General features: G+C 49.4%; 1 protein-coding gene across 1 annotated transcript; it reads right to left on the reverse strand.

The window, feature by feature from the left end:
* Window positions 1-936: 936 nt before the first annotated feature.
* Window positions 937-23,883, reverse strand: LOC138683149 (uncharacterized; the record flags this gene model as incomplete). Its single annotated transcript, XM_069774667.1, has 6 exons — window positions 937-1,085; window positions 1,525-1,656; window positions 2,054-2,165; window positions 14,512-15,421; window positions 16,046-16,140; window positions 23,671-23,883. Coding segments are annotated over 6 exons (1,611 nt in total), but the record flags the coding sequence as incomplete, so codon positions are not given.
* Between the last annotated feature and the right edge of the window lie 459 nt (window positions 23,884-24,342).

The following is a 24,342-nucleotide window of genomic DNA, read 5'->3' on the forward strand; positions in this document are numbered from 1 at the left end:
CTCTGCCCTCCCCGAGGCGGCAACGGGCGCCAGAAAGCACCCGCGAGCCGGGGGGCCCTGGATCCTCCCGCCGCCGGGGGAAAGGAAAAAGGGAAAAAAGGGAAAAGGAAAAAAGGGAAAGGAAAAGAGGGAAAAGGAAAAAAGGGAAAGGGAAAGGGAAAGGGAAAAAGGGAAAAGGAAAAAAGGGAAAGGAAAAGAGGGAAAAGGAAAAAAGGAAAGGAAAAGAGGGAAAAGGAAAAAAGGGAAAGGGAAAGGGAAAAAGGGAAAAGGAAAGAAAAAAGGCAAAGGGAAAGGAAAAAGGAAAGGGAAAAGGGAAAAGGAAAGGAAAGGGAAAGGGAAAAGGAAAGGGGAAAAGGAAACGGAAAAAAGGGAAAAGGAAGGGGAAAGGGAAAGGGAAAAGGAAAGGGGAAAAGGAAACGGAAAAAAGGGAAAAGGAAGGGGAAAGGAAAGGGAAAAGGAAAGGGAAAGGCAAAGGAAAGACAAATGGAAAGGAAAAAGGAAAAAGGAAAGGGAAAGGGAAAGGAAAGGGAAAGGAAAGGGAAAGGAAAGGGAAAAGGAAAAAGGAAAAAGGAAAAAAGAAAAAGGAGGCCAGGCTGGGGGCGGCAGGCGAACCCCCTCCTCGCCTTCCCAGGTGCCTCTCAACAAGAGGCGTGAGGCTCCGGAGGCAGAAGGCCAGTCCAGGGAGGATGTGGAGCTCGGGCCAGCTGCGCCAGAGGTGTTGCCACGGTCAGAAAGGCCTACCCCCGTATCACGACCACCTCCCCGAGGAAGCCAAGACGGCTTAGGGGTGTGGGTGACTCCCTTCTGAGGGGAACAGAGGGGCCGAGATGCCGGACAGAGCCTCCTCTTAGGGAAGCCTGCTGCCTCCCTGGGGCCCGGGTTCAGGGCAGCACTGGGAAACTTCCCAGCCTGGGACGGCCCAGGGGCTATTGCCCACTACTGCTCTTCCGCCTGGGTGGCGACGAAGCTGCAACGCGTGGTCCAAGGGCGATTGAAAGAGACTTGGGGGGCCTTGGGATGGTTGGGAGGGGAATCTGGAACACGGCTTATTTTTCCCTCTCTCCTTCCAGCTGCGGGCAGCGACACTGGAAGAAAGAGACGGACCCGGTCTGTTAACACGTGGGTCGTGGCTGGTGTCCCCACCAGAGTTTTGGGTTTTTCGATAGTGGGGTGGCCGGCACGGCCCCAGGCCTGCTGGTGTCAGATGGGATTCGCCTTTCTCAAAGGGGGAAGGGGGTCTTGGCTCACGAGCTAGCGGGGCTCATTGGCAGAGCTTTAACCTACACTCGAAGGGATGTTATGGAGGCACACACAGTCAAATCCAACAGGTGTTAAAGCTCAGCTTTATTCTTTCGTAAAAAGTTAGTTAGAACTCCAGTAACATTTTGTAAACCACAGGCTCAGTGATGTAAGGGGAATTAATACTACACAGCCGACTTAAGAACTCTTAAGATTTAAAATGATGACTCAAAATGCGCATATCACTCACCTAAAAGTTGAGGGCTCTCTACCTTGAGGAGTTACCTCGGGTGGCGTCCCGACCCAAGGGGGAGTCCCTGACTGCAGATCCGCTGCTCTTGGGAGGACTGATTCCAAAATGCCCTCCGGCGGGACCCTCTTTACACCCTTGTTGAATCTGATCTGTGATCTCCGATACTGAAAGCAGAGGTCAAAAGACTGGGAGATGCCTGGGAGTCACAGGTGGATCCCGGAGGGGAGAGCTTCCTCCAAAAAAGAAAAAAAACCTCAAGGGTAGCTTCCTTGGAGGAGTCTGGGGCTGATACCTGAGATCTTAGGTAGGTAAAGCAGAGGACAAAAGCCTCTGGGAGATGACTGGGAGGAGGCTCAGGCAGCTGCCGGAGTTGAGCTGTATCTAAAGGAGAAAAAAAATACCTGGAGTAACTTACTTGGAGGAGTCTGGGGCTGCTACCTGGGATCTCTGGTCCTGAAAGCAGAGGTCAAAAGACTCTGGGAGATGCCTGGGAGGAGTCTCAGGTGGCTGGCAGAGTTGAGAGATTTATCTAAAGGAGAAAAAATATTTTGAGTAACTTACTTGGAGGAGTCTGAGGCAGGTAGCTGCGATCTCCGGTACCGAAAGCAGAGGTCGGAAGACTCTGAGAGATAACTGGGAGGAGTCCTGGGTTGATCCCGGAGGAGAGAGCTTCCTGCAAAAGAGAAAAATCATCTTGTGTACCTGCCTTGGAGAATCCAGGGCTGCTACCTGGGATCTGAGGTCCCTATAAGAAAAGGCCAAAAGACTCTGGGAGATGCCTCCGGGGAGCCTCAGGTGGACCCTGGAGGAAAGAGCTTCCTCCAAAGGAGAAAAATCATCTTGGGTGGGTGCCTTAGGGAAGTCTGGGGCTGCTACCCGGGATCTCAGGTGCCTAAAAGGGAGGTTAAAAGCCTCTCGTGGTTGCTGGGAGGAGTCACAGGTGGATCCTGGAGGGGAGAGCTTCCTCCAAAAAAGAAAAAAAAATCTCAAGGATAGCTTCCTTGGAGGAGGCTGCGGCTGCGGCTGCTACCTGGGATCTGATGTCCCTGTAAGAAAAGGAGAAGGGTGAATGTTAAATTTCCCTGAGCAGAACTAGCACAACAGTCTAGGGGGGAAAAAAAAAAAAATTGACACTGGGACTATAACGGTGTAGGAGACTGAGCCGTTTCTCAGACAGGGCTCTGAAATTTAATAGAAGCTATTAGGGCATGTGGAGAACTAGGGGTAAATTGGTAAACTGGACTAAAAGTGCAAGAATGCAGGCAGAGACCTGATGAGCATCCCAGTGATTCTGGGGGACTCAGACAAGCTCTGCTAACAAAATTTTAATGATGCACTTGCAATTAGTGTCCTTGTGGGTCAAATGGCCCCTGACAGCAGAAACAAAAAAAAAAAAAAAGAAAAAGAAAAAGAAAGAGAAAAAAAAGAAGAGGAGCAAAGCAACAAGAGGCTGATTTATTGGCAGTTGCTTTTGCAAGGAGTTTACAAGTGAGATAAGGATTAGGAAGAAAGATGATCAGGTACAGGGTCTGAACTAAGACCTAGAAAAAGAGAAGGAGAATGTGAAGGAACACTAGAAGAAAATGTTACTATTGTGGAAACCTGGGATATGTGCACCAATAAACATATTTTTCTAAACATGTCCCTGAATGACCAGGGAAGTTAATGGATGAGGTAGTGTGTTTGGCTACAGTGGTCAAGAAGAGGAAAGGGTTAAGGAAGAGGGATGTTAAAGGAAAGAGGAATCAAGTGTATTTGTGGCTGTGCTGAGAGAAGCCTTTGAAGTAAGCAGGGGGAGAGGACTGATGGGGACCAGAGCAACCTCTCCCAGCAGAACCTCTGGTTAAAGCAAAGCTGGGAGATGAGGAAACAGAATTTTTAGTCAACACCGGGGCTACGTATTCGGTCTTAAATACACTAGAAGGAAATTTAAGTAACAAAAGCATAAATGTCATTGGTGCGACAGGGACTCGTGAGACCTGGCCATTTTTCAAATCCCTGAAATTTAAACTTGGAAAACAATGGGTTACTCGCCAGTTTTTATATTTTCCAACTTCTCTGAAAACTTTTCTGGGTAGAGCTTTACTTGAAAAGGTAGAAGCTGAAATCAGATTCAAGGATGGGGAAGTTGAAATTTTAATCCCAGAATCTAAATATGTCGAAGCCATAGCCTTGTTGTTACAGGATACAAATCCCAAAAGGGACAAGATACCTTGAGAAACAGAAGATGCAGTGATCCCCATCGTTTGGGCAGGAGAAGTTCCAAGAAGGTCTAAGAGAGCGGAACCAGTAAGAATTGATCTAAATCTAGGATCATCACCGGTAAGAATTAAACAATACCCTTTAAAATCAGAAGCGAGAACTGGCTTGGTACCAATAGTTCAAAAATTCTGAAAATATAACTTGCTAACAGAATGTGAGCCAAAAGATAACACACCTATCTCACCAGTAAAGAAAGCTAACAGAAAAGATTACCGTTTAGTCCAGGATCTTAGAGCAATAAATCAGAGAGTACAAGATATACATCCAGTTGTTGCAAACCTGTGTACGTTACTAACTACCCTCACCAGTGAACAAAGCTTTTTGCTTTTGAGTGGGAAAATCCTGAACCAGGGCGAAAGACACAATATACTTGGACAGTTCTACCACAAGGCTTCAAGAATAGCCCAACTATTTTTGGAAATCAGCTGGTGAATGAATTAGAGATTTGGAGAAAAGAAAATGGACAGGGAACTGTATTACAATATGTAGATGACATCTTAACTGCAGCGGAATCTCGGGAAATTACTGTGTATGTACCACATACGGTAGTCACAGTTTCGGAACAAAAAGGGGGGCATTGGTTGTCCCTCAGCCGTACGCTGAAATACCAAGTGGTACTACTAGAACAAGATGACATCGATCTCAAGACCACTTCAGTTACAAATCCTGCAGTGTTCCTCTCCACTGATTGAGCGGAGAGTTCACCAGAACACGATTGCTTACAAACTGTAGAGGAAATATATGCTAGCCATCCGGATCTTAAAGACATTCTGTCAGAAAATCCAGACTGGGAGTTATATACTGATGGCGGTGGTTTTGTTCGCGATGGGAAGAGACTGTCAGGATACGCCGTGACGACCTTAGATGGCATAGTAGAGGCACGAGCCTTATCTCCCAAAACATCAGCCCGAAAGGCAGAACTAATAGCCTTAACTCGAGCATTGGAACTGAGTGAAGGGAGAAAGGTTAATATCTGGACAGAGTCTAAGTATGCTTTTGGAGTTGTACATGCCCATGGAGCCATCCGGAAAGAGAGAGGACTACTATCAGCACAAGGAACTGAAATCAAGCGTGCTGCACAAATACAAGAACTATTACAGAGCATTCAAAAGCCAATGGCGGTAGCAATAATGCATTGCAAAGCCCACCAAACAGGAAAAAAACCCACCAGAAATAGGTAATCAATTGGCACATGAAGCTGCCAAAGAGGCTGCAGAAGCAGGCATCATGGCATTATTACCAGAAAAAGAAATAACTTTACCGGAAACACCACCTAAATATGATAGTAAAGATGCTAACAATAAAGTCCTTACAGGCACAAGAACAAACAAACAGATGGGTGGGCTGTCACACCCACAGGGCAAATAATAATCCCACCCTCATTAGTGAGAGAAATTGCTAAATGAGAACATTGCTAAATAAAGAACATCGGGGAACTGAAAATTTAGTAAAACATCTTCAAAAGATAGTTATAAGCCGAGCAATGACAGAAATTATCCGATCTATCATGGAAAAATGTGAAATTTGTTGTAAAAATAACCCAAATACCAGTAATAAATTAATATTGGGGGTTACAAAAGGAGGAAATTCCCCAGGAGACTACTGGCAAATTGATTTTACAGAACTGCCTAGAAAAGGGGGATATAGATACATTCTTCTTCTAGTTGATACTTTTACTGGATGGCCAGAAGCTTTTCCCTGTCACACCAATTAAGCTAGAGAAGTAACTAAAATCTTGTTGAAAGAAATTATCCCGAGGTTCAGTATCCCTTTAGGAATGTCCTCAGGCAGAGGACCACATTTTGTTGCTGAAGTTATAAAACAGTTGAGTAAAAACTTAGCCATAACATGAGGTCTCCATACCCCTTATAGGCCACAATGAAGTGGAAAAGTAGAAAGAATGGACTATACACTTACATTGCAGATCGGGAAAATATGTCAGGAAGCATCAATGACGGATACAAGCGCTACCTTGAGCGCTGTTAAGAATTAGAATACAACCTCGTGGTAGAAACAGCTTGAGCCCTTGCAACTTACTTTATGGAAGGCCTTACCAGGCCCCACATAGACCAGGAACAATTCACATTAAAGGGGAAATGGACTTGAATAATTACTTCATGTCCTTGGGAAAGACTGTACAGGAATTGCACAAGTACGTGACGACAAGCAGGCCCTTGGAACTGGATACACCAGCCCATCCATTTCAACCTGGAAACTTGGTCTACATCAAGTCGTGGAATTTGGAGCCGCTAACTGAGAAGTGGAAGGGGCCATTCCAGGGGCTCCTGACTACTTATACAGCTGTCAAGGTCCAAGGGAAAGGCCCGTGGATTCATTATTCCAAGATGAAAAGGGCTCCAACCTCATGGACAGTTGAACAAGAGTCTCCCCTTAAATGGAAATTGAAAAAGTTATGACTGATTTTTATGATTTGTTTGTAACAATTATGGTAGCAATTGTGCCAGATACCATCTTGGGATCAGAACCTCCATTTAATTTTAACACAGAATATAGCTCAAATACTCCACAAAAGTGATTGTTGGATTTCTACCCAAATGCCAGGCTCTGGACAAAGCTAAGTCCTACCCTTGATAGCAGTGCCACTGCCAATAAATGTATCATTATTTAACAATCCACAATATGGTAAAGGACATCAGACAATGCATGGTGGCCAAGCCTCTCCGGAAAAAGACAAGAAGGAAGGTTACAAGTTACCATCACAAAAGATAACCTAAATTCCACTGTATGCTTATATGGGCCAGATAATGACTCTCTAAGCTCCTACACCCTTAAGTCTGGAGAAGATGGGTGTGATGATTACACTGCTAGACGAAATGACAAAACTTTTGTAGGATGTTTCCCAGGATGGAACAGGACCAGATCATGTTGGAGGCCCGCACTAAGTCATACGGACACATCAAATCACTTTGGCCTCCAAGTCCCAGAAGGAAGCGGTTGGTATTGGTTATGCAGAACACGTGCTCGAAAAGTACTGCCTCCCAATTGGCAAGGAGCATGCCCACTAGGAGCCGTAGTCCCCAATGTAACAATAATTGACAGATTGTATGAACAGAGAGGATGGGTTTCTCAAACAAACCAGGAGGGTTCATAATCCCATTATAGATCATTCCTCAGGATACCATAGTTTTGCCAGATGGTTTATCCCTTGAACTGGAGTTAGTGAATTGGAAAAGGCAATAGTAAATACATCACCTGTTATAGAGGACATTGAAAACAGAACCGCCGGTGCCATACAGGCATTACAAATCGAAATATCTAGTTTGTTTCATGTAGTAATGCAGAATCGAATGGCTCTTGACTTAACTACTGGCTTCACAGGGAGGTGTTTGTACAATTGTTAATACGAGCTGCTGTACATACATAGATCAAAGTGGCAGAATTTCTACTCATCTAGCAGAGATTTGGAAACAAACAAAGATCTTACATCAGGTTACGAAGGACAATACATCCTGGGGATTTGAGGACTTATGGCACAAACTTACCTTATGGCTACCTAATTGGATTTGGTTGAAAAATCTATTGATTATTGCAATAATTGTAATCTGTGTGTGCATCTTAGCCTGCATAATGATTCAGTGCTGTAGCTGTTACAATCAAGTGTACATGAAAATTAAGATTGGGTATTGAGGCTTTGGATTTGTAGGTCCAAAGTCTCAATAAAAGGGGGGGAGTTGATGCCTTGAATAAAGGCATGAGAAGGAAAACTTCACTGTATCGCTGGAAAACTTCACTGTATTGCTGCAGTGACGGACATTTGCTTGCTTGAATAACTTTGAAATTTTGGTACGTACTAATTAGATAAGAAAACCTTGAGCTTTGTCAATGGTATGTGCTAAAGTCGCCAACAGACAGGAGGCCTCGGGCCTGATATGCGTCAACAGAGAAAAAGTCTTGGGCCTTGATGATAAGCTTTGAGTTCTGCTGAATTTTTGTAATTAAAACTTGCCAAGGCCAGCTAACTAGGAAGAAGAGATGACCTGCCCCGCGCATGACCAAAGGGCGGGCACTATGTAAATGATGATAGGAATTTGTATATGACTGGAACAATATAAATTTTGCTTGCTGTAGGTAATGGTGTGCAAGCTAGGTGGAGCGATCCCCCGTGCACCCAGCGCTGCAATAAAGAATGCCTGCTTTCTAAAACTCCAAAATTGAGTCTTAGAGAGTTTCTTTGGCCGGCTTTTTCGCTAACAGTCTTGCCGCACCCGATGGGGAGAGGAGAACTGAGTGGACTCCAGCGTGCACCGACCCGTTGATCGGGGACTCCATCGGCTCCTCTCCTGCAGTCAGGCGGTAAGCGCACAATGGTGCAACGCTATTGGAAAAGAGATATTTTCTGATAGATAAATAAGGGAAGAAGGAAAAGTCTCAGGGGGAGTAGCAAGCATTTGGGGACATTTTGTCCTCTTTGGGCTCTGTGTAAGATGCATCAGGAAAGTTATGCAGCAGGAGCATAATTTCCTTCCTACACATTGATTTGTAACAAAGGGAGACGTCCCTCGTTTTGGTGTATGAAACACTGGGTTCGATTCTACACATTGTTTCTGTAATGAAGGGAGACATCCCTCATTTGCTGGACAGAACGCTGGTTTAGAATCGGTACCGATATGGGCAATGCGACTTCCCAGGAGACTCCCCTTTGTTCTCCCTTAGGATGCATCCTGAAAAATTGGAACAAGTTTGGAGAGGATCCCCTAAAGAAAGATAAATTAAAAGCTTATTGTGCACAATGGTGGCTGATATATGAATTGGAGGATGGAGAAAATGGCCAGAGAATGGATTGCTGAATTATAACACTGTTTTACAATTGACGTTGTTTTGTAGAAAGATGATAAATGGGGTGAAGTTGCATATGTTGATTTGTTTTTTAAGATGTGATCATGAAAACTGTAAAAACGTAGATTGTTGGTGGATGATGCTTATGGAACGTATTAGCAGAAAGTATTAATGGAAAGGGAAAGAAAAAGAACTGTTGTATTGGAAAAGAATGTAAAAGGCAGTGTGTTAAGGACGGTGGGGAGGCTGAAGATGTGCAGATGTTGGTCCCAGAGGGGAATCTGGTAAATGTAGAAGGAAGGGATGAGAAAAGGAAATCGCAGGATAGTAGTGATTATCCTTTCTATTATTGTAGTATGCATTGCCATTAGTTGTGTTAAAAGAATGATTGTAAGATCTATCTCTCAGGTAAGGGTTCACCCAGAAACTCTCAGGTAAGGGTTCACCCAGAAACTGAGGAATACATAACTCTACCAAAGCAGACAGACACAACTTATACCAATACATCGGTCAAGGAGGACATACATGTGGTTGAATTGTGACGCAGGTCACGGGGTGGATTGTATGGATTGTCCGGCTCATAGCTCCCAAACAAGTTTCACCATGTCTAGTGCACACAGGCGACTCATGGGGGGTTACAAAAGCGACCCAGCCTTGGGTTGCCTTGAGGCCCTGTCTCTCTGCAGAGATGACTCACTCACGGGGAGCTGTGTAGACAGCTTAGCCCTGGGTTGTCTGATAAGCCCTAAACTAAACAGGGCGGTGGCTGCACCATTCAAAGAACCAAAACCTGAACTGAGCCTTGAAATCCCTTAACAAATAGTATGCCCTGAGTCTCTATCCAGCCACTATTCAGTTGCCCGAAGGAACAAAACCCAACAACAACAACAAAAACCCAAAAGGGAAAGGGAAAGGTATCCTGTGCACTATTTTTGGAGCATGTCTAACTTGTGCACAGGAGGAGGCACTGAAATCTGGTACGGCAAAGATAATGGGTGCAGCCGATCTCATTGAAGCTACAAAATTCAGTGCACTAGAAACTGAAGTGACCAAAACTGCTTTAGAGGCAGGATGGAAAATAAGTGCGGCCTTCAGTGTTCATAATGGACAATTGGAGGTTGAAAAGACATTTTTGAAAGATGAATTAAATTCTGAAAGGGAGAAGAATAGAAAACTGCTCGGAAAATTAAATTTGTTGTAAGGAAGACCAGCCCACTTCCAGGTCAAGAGCAGGGAGTGAGAATTTTAGCCCAATCTCAGGGAGAACGAGGGGACAGCATCCCATTATACAAGCTCCCTTGAGACGGGCAATAGGGCTGGAGGGACAGCCAGTATTTGTACATGTCCCGTTCACGACCTCAGATCTATTCAACGGGAAGCAATCAGTGGGGTCCTATCGAGAAAATGCGGACACAATGCCCACAGAAAGAAAAATTATTTGCTGAATCCTCAAGGAAAAGGGGGCCAGAATCAAATACTAACCTAATTATGCTAGGGACATCTGATACTGAGTAAAGGGGACTGGGGAGAATATTGAGATTTCCCCAGCCGATCCCCTGGTTCCCATAAAGCTGGGGAACAAAGTTACAAATTTCCTGATAGTTTTCATTAAAAAAATTTCATTCCATAAAACAGGGTTGCTGTTTTAGGGTGATTTCGCAGATTCCCGAGAAGGTGAACACACACACTGACTAGAAGGGGAAAAGCAAGCATTTATTAACTACAGACATGCATTATGCTAAGGGTATCTTGTAAAGCAAATTAACGTACCGACCCGAGGACTGTGAGGAAGATGGACCATCCGTACATTCTTGTGCTGTCTTGCACCACGAGCTCAGCCCAGCAATCGGTAAGTGCCGGCTTTACGTGGGCGTCCCCACGGAAGCAATGGTGGCCTCGCCGTACACCAGCCCCATGCTCTCCAGAAAAATCCCGGTATTTACACATTTGCAGAGGAATGGGTTTCGGCACACGTGGCCAGCGGGTGCCAAAACACGCCTCAGTTGCAACATAGGGAGCCTATGACGCATGCGCTCGCTGGCCAGGCGCGCTGCGCGAGCCGTAGCCACCTTGTCTATTGGTTCATGGGCTTTGTACACGTGGCATATTGTCATAATCCAGCAGTCACGTGCCGACCATGCTCACAGATGGACTGAACAAGTGTATTCCAGCAGACCACACCTACAGGATGAACCCCTGCCTGATGCAGAAGTAGAGCTCTTCACTGATGGCAGCAGCTCTATGCTGGAAGGAAAACGAAGAGCTGGATATGCAGTGGTAACAAATGCCCAACCGCTAGAGACTAAGGCACTGCCTAGCAACACATCCGCTCAAAGGGCTGAATTAATAGCATTGATGCGAGCTCTAGAACTAAGTCATGGAAAAAGAGTAAATATATATACGCACACAGATTCTGAATATGCATTTGGGGTGGTGCATGCAATTTGGGGGCAATTTGGAAGGAAAGAGGACTGTTAAACTCACAGGGAACTCCAGTAAAATATGGGACTGAAGTTATGAGACTGCTGCAAGCGGTTCTCTTACCAAAGGTTGCAATAATGCATTGCAAAGCCCACCAAAAAGGAAATAGTGAAATTATAAAAGGAAATTGGAAGGCTGATTGTCTTGCTAAAAAGGCAGTTCTAAAGGAGCCGAAATTTGAAGAAGCTTTAATTCCAGGGCCTCGTTTAGAATTACCACCACCAAAATATACTGAGAAGGAAGATGAATTAGCAGAACAGATAGACTGCTCCAAAAATGGACAAGGTTGGTGGATAACACCGCTAACGCCATTATTGATTCCTGAAAGAATGATGGAAACTTCGCTCAAGAGATTACATCAGGAGATGCATCCAGGAGAAGACGCATTGACAATAACTGCAAAAAGAAATTTTTTTTGGACCAAAGATACAAAGGGTAGCAGACATGGTAGTAAAAAAAGTGTACCATCTGCTGTGCTAATAATCCAAAAATTGGGAAAAAAGTTATAGGAGGAATTGTGAAACAAGGAATAATTCCTGGGGAATACTGGCAAATAGATTTTTCAGAGCTACCTAGGTATAACGAATATAAATATTTATTGACATTGGTAGATACCTTTTCTGGCTGGCCAGAGGCTTTCCCTTGCCATGCCAACAAAGAGCTAGAGAGGTAATTAGAATCTTATTGAAGGAAATAATACCCCGATTTGGTATTCCAGAAGGAATCTCCTCTAATAATGGGCCTCATTTTCTTGCAGAAGTCATGCAAGAGATTTCTAAATTTTTACAGATTAAGTGGGAATTACACACCCCTCGGAGGCCACAATCAAGTGGGAAGCTAGAAAGAATGAATCAAACTCTTAAAAGGCAACTTGCTAAACTGTGTCAAGAAAACACACCTTAAATGGGTAGAAACTTTACCTATAGCTCTTTTACGAATTCGAGTAACTCCTAGGGTCAAAGGGAAAGTAAGTCCTTTTAAGGTTGTTTATGGGAAAGCATATCCCATGAGCCTTTCTAACATCACAGGAGACCAAATGCATATAAAAGGGCAGGCTGATGTTAAAGAGTATTTGATTTCTCTTTCGCATACTTTATCTTCACTACACAGGTATCTAAATCAGAAGGCCTCTCTCCTGTTGGATAAAGGTGGAAAGGACCTCACACCATGTTATTGAAAACCTGTACTGCAGCCAGAGTAGAAGGAATGGACTCCTGGATTCATTACACGCGAGTGAAAAGAGCACCAGAACCAGATCAGGGAAAGTGGACAGCCACAGACTGGGAAACTCAAATTTCAGCTAATATCTGAGACCATTGAACTTTGAGAGAATGAAGAACCTGAATATTATAATATCCCATTTGGTACTAGCAGTAGGTCAAGAGAATTTGGTTTTACAGCTTATCCAGTCCTTTGGGCAAATCCAGAGTGTTAGTGTAACCGCTTGTCTCCCTCCATCTGAGCTGGCAGACAATCCTTTAAATTGGGGAATATTACCTTTCTAAGAAAGAAGAAGAACAACAATGGAAATAGGGTGGTTAAATAAAATATTACATGGAACAGGATCCTCCCTTACTGGATGGCTGGCAAACCTAATTTAAACTTCGACCACTGTTGTCATTATTACAATCATACTTTGTGTTGTTTTAAGTTCTATCAAGAGACTGGTTTTACAAGCCATGGCTAGAGCATATGTAACGATAAAATGAAGTAGTGAGACTTATGAGACTCATATGAAGAGATCTCATAGTCTCAAAGGGGGGTGTATTGGCTTTGTGTGGCAAGGCTTTGGTAGCGGGGAGGGGTTACAGGGGTGGCTTCTGTGAGAAGCTGCTGGAAGCTTCCCCTGTGTCCGACAGAGGCAATATCAGTCGGCTCTAAGACGGACCTGCCGCCGGCCAAGGCAGCACCTCTGTGATAACATATTTAAGAAGGAAAAAAAAGTTGCTGGGACAGACAGAAATGGCAGCCCGAGAGAGGAGTGAGAACATGTCAGAGAAACAACCCTGCAGACCCCCAGGTCAGTGAAGAAGGAGGGGGAGGAGATGCTCCAGGCGCCAGAGCAGAGATTCCCCTGCAGCCCGTGGGGAAGACCATGGTGAGGCAGGCTGTCCTCCTGCAGTCCATGGAGGTCCACGGTGGAGCAGATCTCCACCTGCAGCCCGTGGAGGACCCTACGCCAGAGCAGGTGGGTTCCCGCAGGAGGCTGTGACCCTGTGGGAAGCCCGCGCTGCAGCAGGCTCCTGGCAGGACCTGCGGATCTGTGGAGAGAGGAGCCCACGTTGGAGCAGTTTTTCTGGCAGGACTTGTGACCCCACGGGGGACCCACGCTGGAGCAGCGTGCTCCTGAAGGACTACACACCGTGGAAAGGACCCATGCTGGAGCAGTTCGTGAAGAACTGCAGCCCATGGGAGGGACCCATGTTGGAGAAGTTCATGGAGGACTGTCTCCCGTGGGAGGGACCCCACGCTGGAGCAGGGGAAGAATGTGATGAGTCCTTCCCCCGAGGAGGATGAAGCGGCAGAAAATAACGTGTGATGAACTGACCGTAAACCCCATTGCCCGTCCCCCTGTGCCACTGGGGGGGGTTGGTAGGGAATCCGGGAGTGAAGTTGTGCCCAGGAAGAAGGGAGGGGTGGAGGGAAGGTGTTCTGAGATTTGGGTTTATTTCTCATTACCCTACTCTGGTTGATTTGTAATAAATTGAGTTAATTTTCCCCAAGCGGAGTCTCTTTTGCCAGTGATGGTAATTGGTGAGTGATCTCTCCTGTCCTTATCTCGACCCACAAGCTCTTTGTTATATTTTCTCTCCCCTGTCCAGCTGAGGAGGGGGAGTGATAGAACGGCTTTGGTGGGCACCTGGCGTCCAGCCAGGGTCAACCCACCACAGGGGGAAATGATGTACTTAAGAAATTATGTACTTAAGCCACACGAAAAAGGCCACAAAGGTCTTGTGAAACAAGATCCCCTTTGTATAACCAATGCATGCCTTGCTAACGACTGTGCCCCTGAAGAAGAACTAAAAGACTGAGAAGAAGGGAACATCCTACCCCAGGAGGCGCCAAAAAGTTGAATAATTGCTAATAGGCATGAAGTCAGAAAAATCTTCGAAAACTGGAGGAAAGGTAAAGAAAGGTGGCAGGGGGAGATCACGACCACCAACTCAATTCCACACCAAAAAGACTTACCCCCCCAACTCTCCTTGAGCATGTGCTGTAAAAGAAAAGAACACTGTACCTTTAATTCCAAGCAGGGAAACTTTAGCCCAATGGAAACTGTGCGAGATAAGCGACTCCCAGTAATAGTTTTTGGAAGAACTTTGGAAATTGAATATGTATAACTGAACTGTATAAATTGCTTGCCCATTTAGGCATGAGGGGTGCTAGCTTTGCGGATTACCACCTAGCCCCCATCTTTGCGTAAACAAGAACTGGAATAAAATACCTCTGCTCTGTGTTTATATTGGCATTTTGCACACCGGGTGAATGACCCCACTTCTGGGACAACAGTGGGGCAGGCAAAGCACCGCATCCCGCAGGCCGAGGGGCTCAGGCACCCACGTCGCTGCCGGAGGATTGCCGGCAAGAGGTTTGGCATCTGGAGAGGGGCTGCTGGGCCAGGGTGCCCAGGCACCCACCCCACTCCCCCAGCCGCAGCCACGAGTGCTCTCAGTGCTGGAGCAGAGGCCGTAGCAGCTGCCTGTGCCCAAGCCTGTCCCGAGCGGAGGGAAGACTTTGCTGGCGAGGAGCAATCCAGTGAAGGCATTGCTGAAATTGCTGGGCTTGAAGTTGCTGCCGGGCCAGGAGGGTGCCGCGGGGTCCTTGTGCAGGAGGAGGGGTGGCAGCGCCTGGGCACCGTTCAACTCCGGGGAGCTGCAGAGCAGGGAGTCCCCGAGGCCGTTGGGGAAGGTCGCGGCCACCGCCTGCGCTTTCCAACCCGGCTGGTCCATCAGCTCCTCCGCCACCTCCCTCTCGGCCCTGGCTGTCTTCTTGGAGCCCTTCCTGCAGAGCCGGACCACCCTGATGCTCTCACCACGCGGACAGCTCTGGTGGCCGAGGTCCTCAAGGCTCCTCAAGGCTGAAGCGCTCCCCAGGCTCTTGTACTCCACCAGTGCGCAGTGCTTGCTCAGCAGCTCGGGGAAGTCTGACGTGTATTTCCGCACATCCGAGGGCAGCTTGCGGCCCGGCCGCAGGATGCGGATGGAGGCGATGGTGCCGAAGGGGCTGAACATCCTCGTGATGGTCTTGAGGAAATTCTTCTGGAGCAGCAGCAGCACGTCCTGCTCCAGGGTCAGCAGCTCCCAGGCCAGCAGCAGTCTGCTGGGGGGGACACTCAGCAGGGACTCGGGGATGGGGACCCATGATACCGAAAAGCCAGTCGAAGAAACTCTCTAAGACTCGTTTTAGAAAGTAGGCATTCTTTATTGCAGCGCTGGATGCACGGGGGATAGTTCCACCTAGCACGCGTGCCACAGCTTCAGCACAAACAGGTTATATGGAGTAACCAATTACATATTAATCAGATTAGTATACATATACATAAAAGTTATTGTAACTGAGTATCATAGTATTGCCTACATCTGATCACATGCAACGGTTCTTCATTTGAGTCAAAGGGCTGCTTTTGCGACCACCGATCCGTTTCAAATTCTGTTGGCTGACCTTCAAGTCTTGTTCGTCATCCTTGTTCTTTGATCTTGGAGCTTAACATGGTTTCAGTCATATATGGTCAGTTTCAATATTAATCTTATCTAATGTACAGGAACATCCAGTCATAAGAGCAAAGAACTGTAAAACTTAGGAGTAACTACCTCTACTAGTTAATTACTTGGCTACACTTCTGTCTCTTTTTTCAATCATAGTGTTAGTATAAGATTTCTAATAATTATTTACCAAATCTCACTTTTACAGTCACCTAGCAGCAAACCAGTTTCCACGGCTGGTACAAAATATTAAAACCAACAAATATTTAGACATACCATACAGAATGTATGGACATATGCTATCACCCACCGCCTCACTTTGGTGCCCTCCTCGTTCACCTCCAGCAGCTCTGAGAACCGCAGGGTGTAAAGCGTCAGCCACCAGTCATGCGTCAGGTATTTCACCTGAGGGACAGAGGGGGCCACTGTGTCACTGTGAGTCTCCCCAGGCAGGGACCACCCTAAACCCATCATCGAGGCAGGCTGCACCCCCATCAACCTGAGGTCATGGCAAGGCAATATCCCCCTTTCAGGATTTGTGGGAGAAGGCCGCCTGTGCTCCTGGACCATGGCAAGAAGACACAGCTTCCCTGTACATCACACCACCAGTGCTTCCCTGCAGTTTTTTAGTTAAGGCATGATCTCTCCCAGAGCAGCCTGGGGGAACCACGGGCAGAAGAGGTGAACCCAGCCCTGGGCTTGGGGTTTGAGGACCCCTCACCGCTTCCCCAGCCACCCTCCCTGGGTGGAGAACTGCTGCAGCACGTTGAAGGCAGACAGCAGGGCCCAGCTCTGCACCACCAGCGCTTTGCCGGGACACAGGCAGCCTGAGCAGAGCCTGGACCTCCCCGAGCACCTCACCGCAGACAGCCAGAGCACACCCAGACACCCAGGCATCCTCCACGTGGAGGCCACTTCCCACCCCAGCTGGCCAACGCAACGGGCTGCCTACCTTCTTCAAGGACGTCAGCAGTTTGATGCTGACGAAGCCCATCTTGTTCTTCTGGACATGTTTCAGGTGAACTCTGCTCATTACAACACCAAAACACACCTCCACCCCCAAAGTTACCCACCTCCAAGGTGCGACCACCCCCCCACTGAGCACGCGCTCTGAATTTTCTCTAGCGTATGCCTTTAAAAGCAAACCGAGAGAACTTTATACCAATCAAAGGAAAGGTATGTGTGACTAGAGTCACTCAAGCTCCACCGAAAAACTCAGAAAATATAAAAGGGCTTAAGAGAGGAGAAATGTCAGGGAAGACACCATCACAGACAAGTCGGGAGGACATCGCTGACTTCTGGCATCAGTCGATGGGCTGAGCCTCTCTCCCCCCCGCCATAGGGTTGCCTATTGTGTGAGATTTGAACACTCGGCTGTACTGAGTGCTTCCCCGGGAAACTTAGAATTCTTTAGAGCTCTTTTCTTTCATCATTTAACGCGCTTGTAGGCGACTGTATTGTCACCTGCACGTGCTTTGCAGACAGTCTATTTATCACGGGCAATCCAAAAGCACCTGTACCGTTGCTTTAATAAACTGCGCTGCTCATTCATCTAGTCGTGATAATTTGTTAGCGCAACCAAACTCCCTAAGTCTGGTCATTCTCGTGCGTTGAACGCAGCTAAGCCAGAGTGCAGTACGCTATTAAGGGCATCCCTCATCGTGATAGTTCAGCACATTGAACGCGACCGCCCTTAGAGCGTCGAATTGGACATCACTCAGAAATTAAACCCAGCCGTCCCCAGCCCCTCTGACATCTGAGGATAAGCTGGAACGCAAGGCGGTTTATTTTCTGCCAAACTTCTGGACTCAGTAACACCACACAGCCCCCGGGGCCGGCGCCCCAAAGGCCTTCCTCCGAAGGATGCTGGGCCGAGGGGCGGCGGGCAGCGCTGCGCACGGGGGGCCCCCTCACACCACCCCCCCGTGTCGCAGTGCCACCACCCGGCAACGCAGCAGTCACAATGCCCCGGGGCACTATAAAAGGGGCAGCCTCCCCTGTCCCACTGCCAGTCTGCCTGGCAGGCGGCCCAGAGACATCCCAGAGTAAGTCTTTGAGGAGCCGCTGGAATTACTTGCCGGGCGCTGAGGGAGGAAGACCGGAGGCTGCACCAGGCTGCTGGAGACGAGAAGAACCACCAAGCCCTGGAGGTGCCCGAGGCCATCAGGCTTTTTTGGATGGAGAGCTGTGGCAAGACCAAGGGAATGCCTTCTTGAGGAGCACTGCAGAGCTCGCCGTCCTCACTCCCTGCGGAACCAGTGGCAGCAGCCGTAAGAAGTGGGATGCAGAGATGTTGCCAGGGCTCCCAGTGCTTTGGAGCACCCGCTGGTGGCCCGAAGGCGTGGGAAGGATTCTTGCCCCCAAGGTCGATCAGGCCGGGGGCACTTGGCCACTCTCGGAAGCCCCGAGGTGGCTCCAGGTTCAGGGAGAACAGGGCTTGGGCATCCCCTGGGGGGCGTGACCAGCCTGCGGGACCAGGAGGCAGGTCTTGCTCACACGTGCTCAGGGAATAGCCGATCGCCAGCTCTGGGGTCAGGAAGGAATTTTCCCCCGGCGCAGATTGGCACTGGGCCCCGGGGGTTTTTTGCCTTCCTCTGCAGCACTGAGCAGGACCACTTGTCAGGGCTCCTCCGGTCCGTTTTGGCTAGGTTACTGCCTGCTGCTCGTGCAAGATCTTGGGTAGCAGCCCCAGACTCCTAAAAGGAAGCTACCCTTGAGGTTTTTTCTTTTTTGGAGGAAGCTCTCCCCTTTGGGATCCACCTGTGACTCCTCCCAGGCATCTCCCAGAGCCTTTTGGCCTTTTCATAGCTATCTTTTCTTAGGATCTTAGGTCCGTAAAGCAGAGGCCAAAAGATTCTGGGAGATGCCTGGGAGGAGTCTCGGGTGGATCCCGGAGGAAAGAGCTTCCTCCAAAGGAGAAAAATCATCCGGGGTAGCCTCATTAGACAAGTCTGGGGCTGCTACCTGGGATCTCAGCTCCTTATAAGAAAAGGCCAAAAGACTCTAGGAGACGCCTGGAAGGAGTCACAGGGGGATCCCGGAGGGCAGAGCTTCCTCCAAAAAAGAAAAAAACCTCAAAGGTAGCTTCCTTGGAGGAGTCTGGGGCTTCTACCTGAGACCTTAGGTAGGTAAAGCAGAGGACAGAAGACTCTAGGAGATGCCTGGGAGGAGTCTCAGGTGGCTGTCGGAGTTGAGAGATTTCTCTACAGGAGAAAAAAAATGTCTTGAGCTACTTACTTGGAGGAGTCTGGGGCAGGTAGCTGGGATCTCCGGTCCCGAACGCAGAGGTCAAAACATTCTGGGAGACGCCTGGGAGGAGTCTTGGGTCAATCCTGGAGGAGAGAGCTTCCTGCAAAAGAGAAGAATCATCTTGGGTAGCTTCCCTGGAGGAGTCTGGGGCTGCTACCTGAGATCTTAGGTACGTAAAGCAGAGGCCAAAAGACTCTAGGAGGTGCCTGGGAGGAGTCTTGGGTCAATCCTGGAGGAGAGAGCTTCCTGCAAAAGAGAAGAATCATCTTGGGTAGCTTCCCTGGAGGAGTCTGGGGCTGCTACCTGAGATCTTAGGTACGTAAAGCAGAGGCCAAAAGACTCTAGGAGGTGCCTGGGAGGAGTCTCAGGTGGCTGTCGGAGTTGAGAGATTTCTCTACAGGAGAAAAAAAATGTCTTGAGCTACTTACTTGGAGGAGTCTGGGGCAGGCAGCTGGGATCTCGGGTCCCGAACGCAGAGGTCAAAACACTCTGGGAGATGCCTGGGAGGAGTCTTGGGTCGATCCCAGAGGAGAGAGCTTCCTGCAAAGGAGAAAAATCGTCTTGGGTAGCTTCCCTGGAGGAGTCTGGGGCTGCTACCTGAGGCATTAGGTAGTTAGAGCAGAGGCTAAAAGACTCTGGGAGATGCCTGGGAGGAGTCTCGGGTGCATCCCGAAGAGGAGAGCTTCCTCCAAAGGAGCAAAATCATCTTGGGTAGCGGCCTTGACGAAATCTGGGGCTGGGCATCCCCTGGGAGGCGTGACCAGCCTGCGGGACCAGGAGGCAGGTCTTGCTCACGTGCTCAGGGAATAGCCGATCGCCAGCTCTGGGGTCAGGAAGGAATTTTCCCCCGGCGCAGATTGGCACTGGGCCCCGGGGGTTTTTTGCCTTCCTCTGCAGCACTGAGCAGGACCACTTGCCAGGGCTCCTCCGGTCCATTTTGGCTAGGTTACTGCCTGCTGCTCGTGCACCACGAAGATGGCCTCTCGTGCCCTGCAGCTAGGGGGAGGAAGGCTTTTTTTCCCCCACGGTGGGCTAGCAAGTGTCCCCGGGGGTTTTTTGCCTTCCTCTGCAGCACTGAGCACGGCCCCTCGCCAGGGCTCCTTTGGGCCGTTGTGGCTAGGTGCCCGCTGCTCGTGCTCCACGAAGGTGGCCCTCGTGCCCCGCATCCGGGGGGAGGAAGCTTTCGGACTCCCAGGCCGGGCTCCAAGGGATGCTCCCGGGGGTTGCTTCTTGTCCTCTGTAGCACTGAGCACAGCCCCTTGTCAGGGCTCCTCTGGGCCCTTTCGCCTAGCTCCCTGCCTGCTGCTCTTGCACCTCCAAGGCACCGCTCGTGCCCTGCCTCTCTCGGGCTCTCTTGCCCAGTGCAAGTCTGGAGCGGGAGCGGGAGCGAGCTCTGCTCTTCCCTTAGCTCCATTTCCCCAGGGCTTATGGCTTGGGCAAAACAGCCTGTGCTTGGAAGGGCTCCAGGCTTGCTGCCCCATCACGAGCTGCCACTTTTCACCTCTCCCTGCACGCAAATCAAGCGCAGGGCCGGCACGAGAGCGCCTTTTGTGCATCGTTGGCCAAGAAGCACAGCGGCGGAGCAAGTTGCCGAACGCAAAAATACGCTTTTCACCTCTACCTGTCATACTTTGGAAAATACCCCACGGTACCACACACCTCCTCCTCCTCCTCCTTCTTCTTCTTTTGTGTGTGGTCGGTCCTGATCCTCATTCTGCACGTTCTCACTCTTCAGGAAACAGGGACTGCTTGGCCTGTATTCCTCCTGCTACTTTCTATAGCTCTGGGACTTGCCTTTGCCAGGCTGCAAAGGATGTTTTCTCAAGCTCAACTGAAGAATGCATCAGCCTGCTCCTGGCTACACAGGCACATTGTGTTAAGGCTTGTGAGCATCAGCTCTGAAACAGACTCAGAAAAATAAAAATAATAGCCTGTTTCCACTTGCAACCTTTGTGTTATGTGTCCTTCAAAGTGGTTCTGGAGCTGAAACCCCCCTGGCGTTTCAGGCAAATAACAGTCTCGTTGGTATTTGACTCATGGTGAGCACAGGGAACAGAGCAGAGTAGAACAGAACAGAATAGAATGGAATAGTTCAGCTGGAAGGAACCTACAACCATCATCTAGTCCAATTACCTGACCATTTCAGGGCTGACCAAAAGTTCAAGCATGGTATTAAGGGCATTGTCCAAATGCCTCTTCAACACTGACAGGCACGGGGCATCCACCACCTCTCCAGGAAGCCTGTTTCAGGGTGTGACCACCCTCTTGGCAAAGAAATGTCTCCTCATGTCAAGTCCGAACCTCCCCTGACAGCGTGGTAGCAAGTGTCCCTTGGTGCCTTGGTAAGGAACGGTGAGGAAACCGTGCATGCTCTCTACATCTCTGCAGAGTTCCTGCAGAGGGAACCAAACCCCTGTCTTTCACCTCTGGCATCACCACAACCAAAGGAATGTCTGTGGCCTACATGCCCTTATTTACATAGTCTGAAGGTACAGATCCATTTTGGCACCAACGCACAAAATGGCAAGGAGACTACCTCTCTTAATCTCTCAGTACTCAAAATACTAAATCCTAAAGGAAAAGGAGACTTGCCAGGGTTTGAGGTAAGATCCGAACATCTTCCCACAAACCGAGGTAGGCAAAGAACTCTCAGAAAGGTTCAAGTCACAGGTGAGCTGTGGAAATTTCACCCATGGCTGAAGCGCCTTTGGTATCCCGTATAAACACGGCCAACGCGTGTGTTTAATAGAAAGGCTGCGCAGCTGGGTTTCAGTGGGACAAGGGGATGTGACGGCAATAGCAGCAATGGGCTATTTTGACAGTTTGGAAGAGCTGTCTGTCCTTTGCCTGGCTGGGCTTTGGTCACAGATCCAAATGGTCCACGTCTGAATACGACCAACCTTTCCTTCCACCACACCGGGGTCACCTCCGCGCACTTGTTTCTCAAAGCCTGGCTTACTTCCGTGGCGGGCTCTTGGCACCCACCATCCCAACCTATGGCTCTGGTTACACTTTGGCTTGCCTCCAGGCTGCGGCTGCCGAAATCACCCCCCTTACGCCCCACGAAAAGGGGTTGTGTCCAGCCACATCAAGTCCCTGCTCCTCCTGGCTGCGGGGCTGCACAGGCTTTAGCTCTGGCGCAGAGAGGGGACGGCTAATAGGGGCGGTCTCTGCGCTGCACGCTTGGTTCCTGCCATGGCCCGAGAGAAGAGGAACAGCACCAGGCTTCTCCTTGCGAGCCGAGTGGCAGAGCAGGCGCCAGGGACACCCAGCAGCTGGGCCCAGGGCATGGCCGCCAAGGGCAGGGAGAGACCCCCGGGCCTCCTGGGCACAGCGACAGCCCGTGGAATGATTGCTGGAGATGACTTGTCGGTATGACACACGTCCCCCCGCCGCCCCCCAAGGGAAGGTGAACCTCCAGGGAGGAACGCAGTGCACACGTAAAGAATCGGTTCTGTGGTAGCTCCCTAAGCAACGTGACCTGCAACTTTAGACGTCAGCAACACCAGGGAAGCTTGGTACGCTGACTCTGAAAAGGAACACAGAAAGTGGAGCGGAGCCGAGACCCCACGGCCAGGCTCGGTGATCGCAGGGGTAGGCAACCGGAAGGATCAGAACGAGAACGCTTGGTCCCTGCATTGAATCCACTGAAGCAAGGAGGTAAAATAACGGCGGTTCTGTCGAGCTAACGCCCTACACTTCTGGTTTCTATCACACGTGCCCAGTTCTGGGGTACTCACACGCAACAGCAGGTCCTTTGGGTGAACTTTGCTCATTACAACACCAAAACACACCTCCACCCCCAAAGTTACCCACCTCCAAGGTGCGACCGCCCCCCACTGAGCATGCGCTCTGAATTTTCTCTAGTGTATACCTTTAAAAGCAAAGCGAGAGAACTTTATACCAATCAAAGGAAAGGTATGTGTGACTAGAGTCACTCAAGCTCCACCGAAAAACTCAGAAAACATAAAAGGGCTTAAGAGAGGAGAAATGCCAGGGAAGACACCATCACAGACAAGTCGGGAGGACATCGCTGACTTCTGGGATCAGTCGATGGGCTGAGCCTCTCTCCCCCCCACCATAGGGATGCCTATTGCGTGAGATTTGAACACTCGGCTGTACCGAGTGCTTCCCTGGGAAACTTAGAATTCTTTAGAGCTCTTTTCTTTCATCATTTAACGCGCCTGTAGGCAACGGTATTGTCACCTGCACGTGCTTTGCAGACAGTCTATTTATCACGGGCAATCCAAAAGCACCTGTACCGTTGCGTTAATAAACTGCGCTGCTCATTCATCTAGTCGTGATGAAAAACAAAAGAAAAGAGAAAGCCCCAAACCCAAATGTAAAGGAGCCTCAGCGCCGGAGGACGAGCTCTCCTCTCTCAAAGCAGCCTGGGGGAACCACGGGCAGAAGAGGTGAACCCAGCCCTGGGCTTGGGGTTTGAGGACCCCTCACCGCTTCCCCAGCCACCCTCCCTGGGTGGAGAACTGCTGCAGCACGTTGAAGGCAGACAGCAGGGCCCAGCTCTGCACCACCAGCGCTTTGCCGGGACACAGGCAGCCTGAGCAGAGCCTGGACCTCCCCGAGCACCTCACCGCAGACAGCCAGAGCACACCCAGACACCCAGGCATCCTCCACGTGGAGGCCACTTCCCACCCCGGCTGGCCAACGCAACGGGCTGCCTACCTTCTTCAAGGGCGTCAGCAGTTTGATGCTGACGAAGCCCATCTTGTTCTTCTGGACATGTTTCAGGAGGAAAGCATCCTTGGCCAGGTTCTCGTCAGAGAGGTGGAATTCCACCTGGGACGCAACCCTCCTGACCAGCTGCCGGTCAGGGACAGAGTAGCTGCAGTCCAAGAGATCAGCCCCCAGAACATCGCTCGCATCGCAGAAGCTCCCGGCAAAGCAGCAGGGACACGGGTGTGACTTGGTGGCCTTTGGGATGTGCAGCACTGCCCGGTCCCAGCCACAGCGGTGCAGATGGCAGAGTGTTGAGGAGCGGGGTGGCTCAGCTGCACTCTGAAATGAAACGGAGTTTTATGGTTTTAGAAGCGCGCTTGCCTTCACGCCCCCAGCATCGGTCCCTGCCACAAGTTATGCAGCAGATGGCCTTGCACAATCTTGCAGCCAGAGGTGCCTCACCAACAGAGCGCCATCTCTTTAATTAACAGGATACAGGCCAGGAGAGATCTTTGGCCTCCGGTTCACGGCAGTTGTCCCGACTCCCCCAGGCCACACACTGTTCACACAGCGGGAGCGAGAGGCCTGTGTCCTTGGTACCAGGGGGTCCTTGCTAGTGCCGAATCCTCCCAAGCACGAGGAGGGGATGTACTAACCCCATCCCTGGGGTCCCGTAGA

Source organism: Haliaeetus albicilla, chromosome 31, assembly GCF_947461875.1.
Source record: "Haliaeetus albicilla chromosome 31, bHalAlb1.1, whole genome shotgun sequence".
NCBI classification, from domain to species: Eukaryota; Metazoa; Chordata; class Aves; order Accipitriformes; family Accipitridae; genus Haliaeetus; species Haliaeetus albicilla.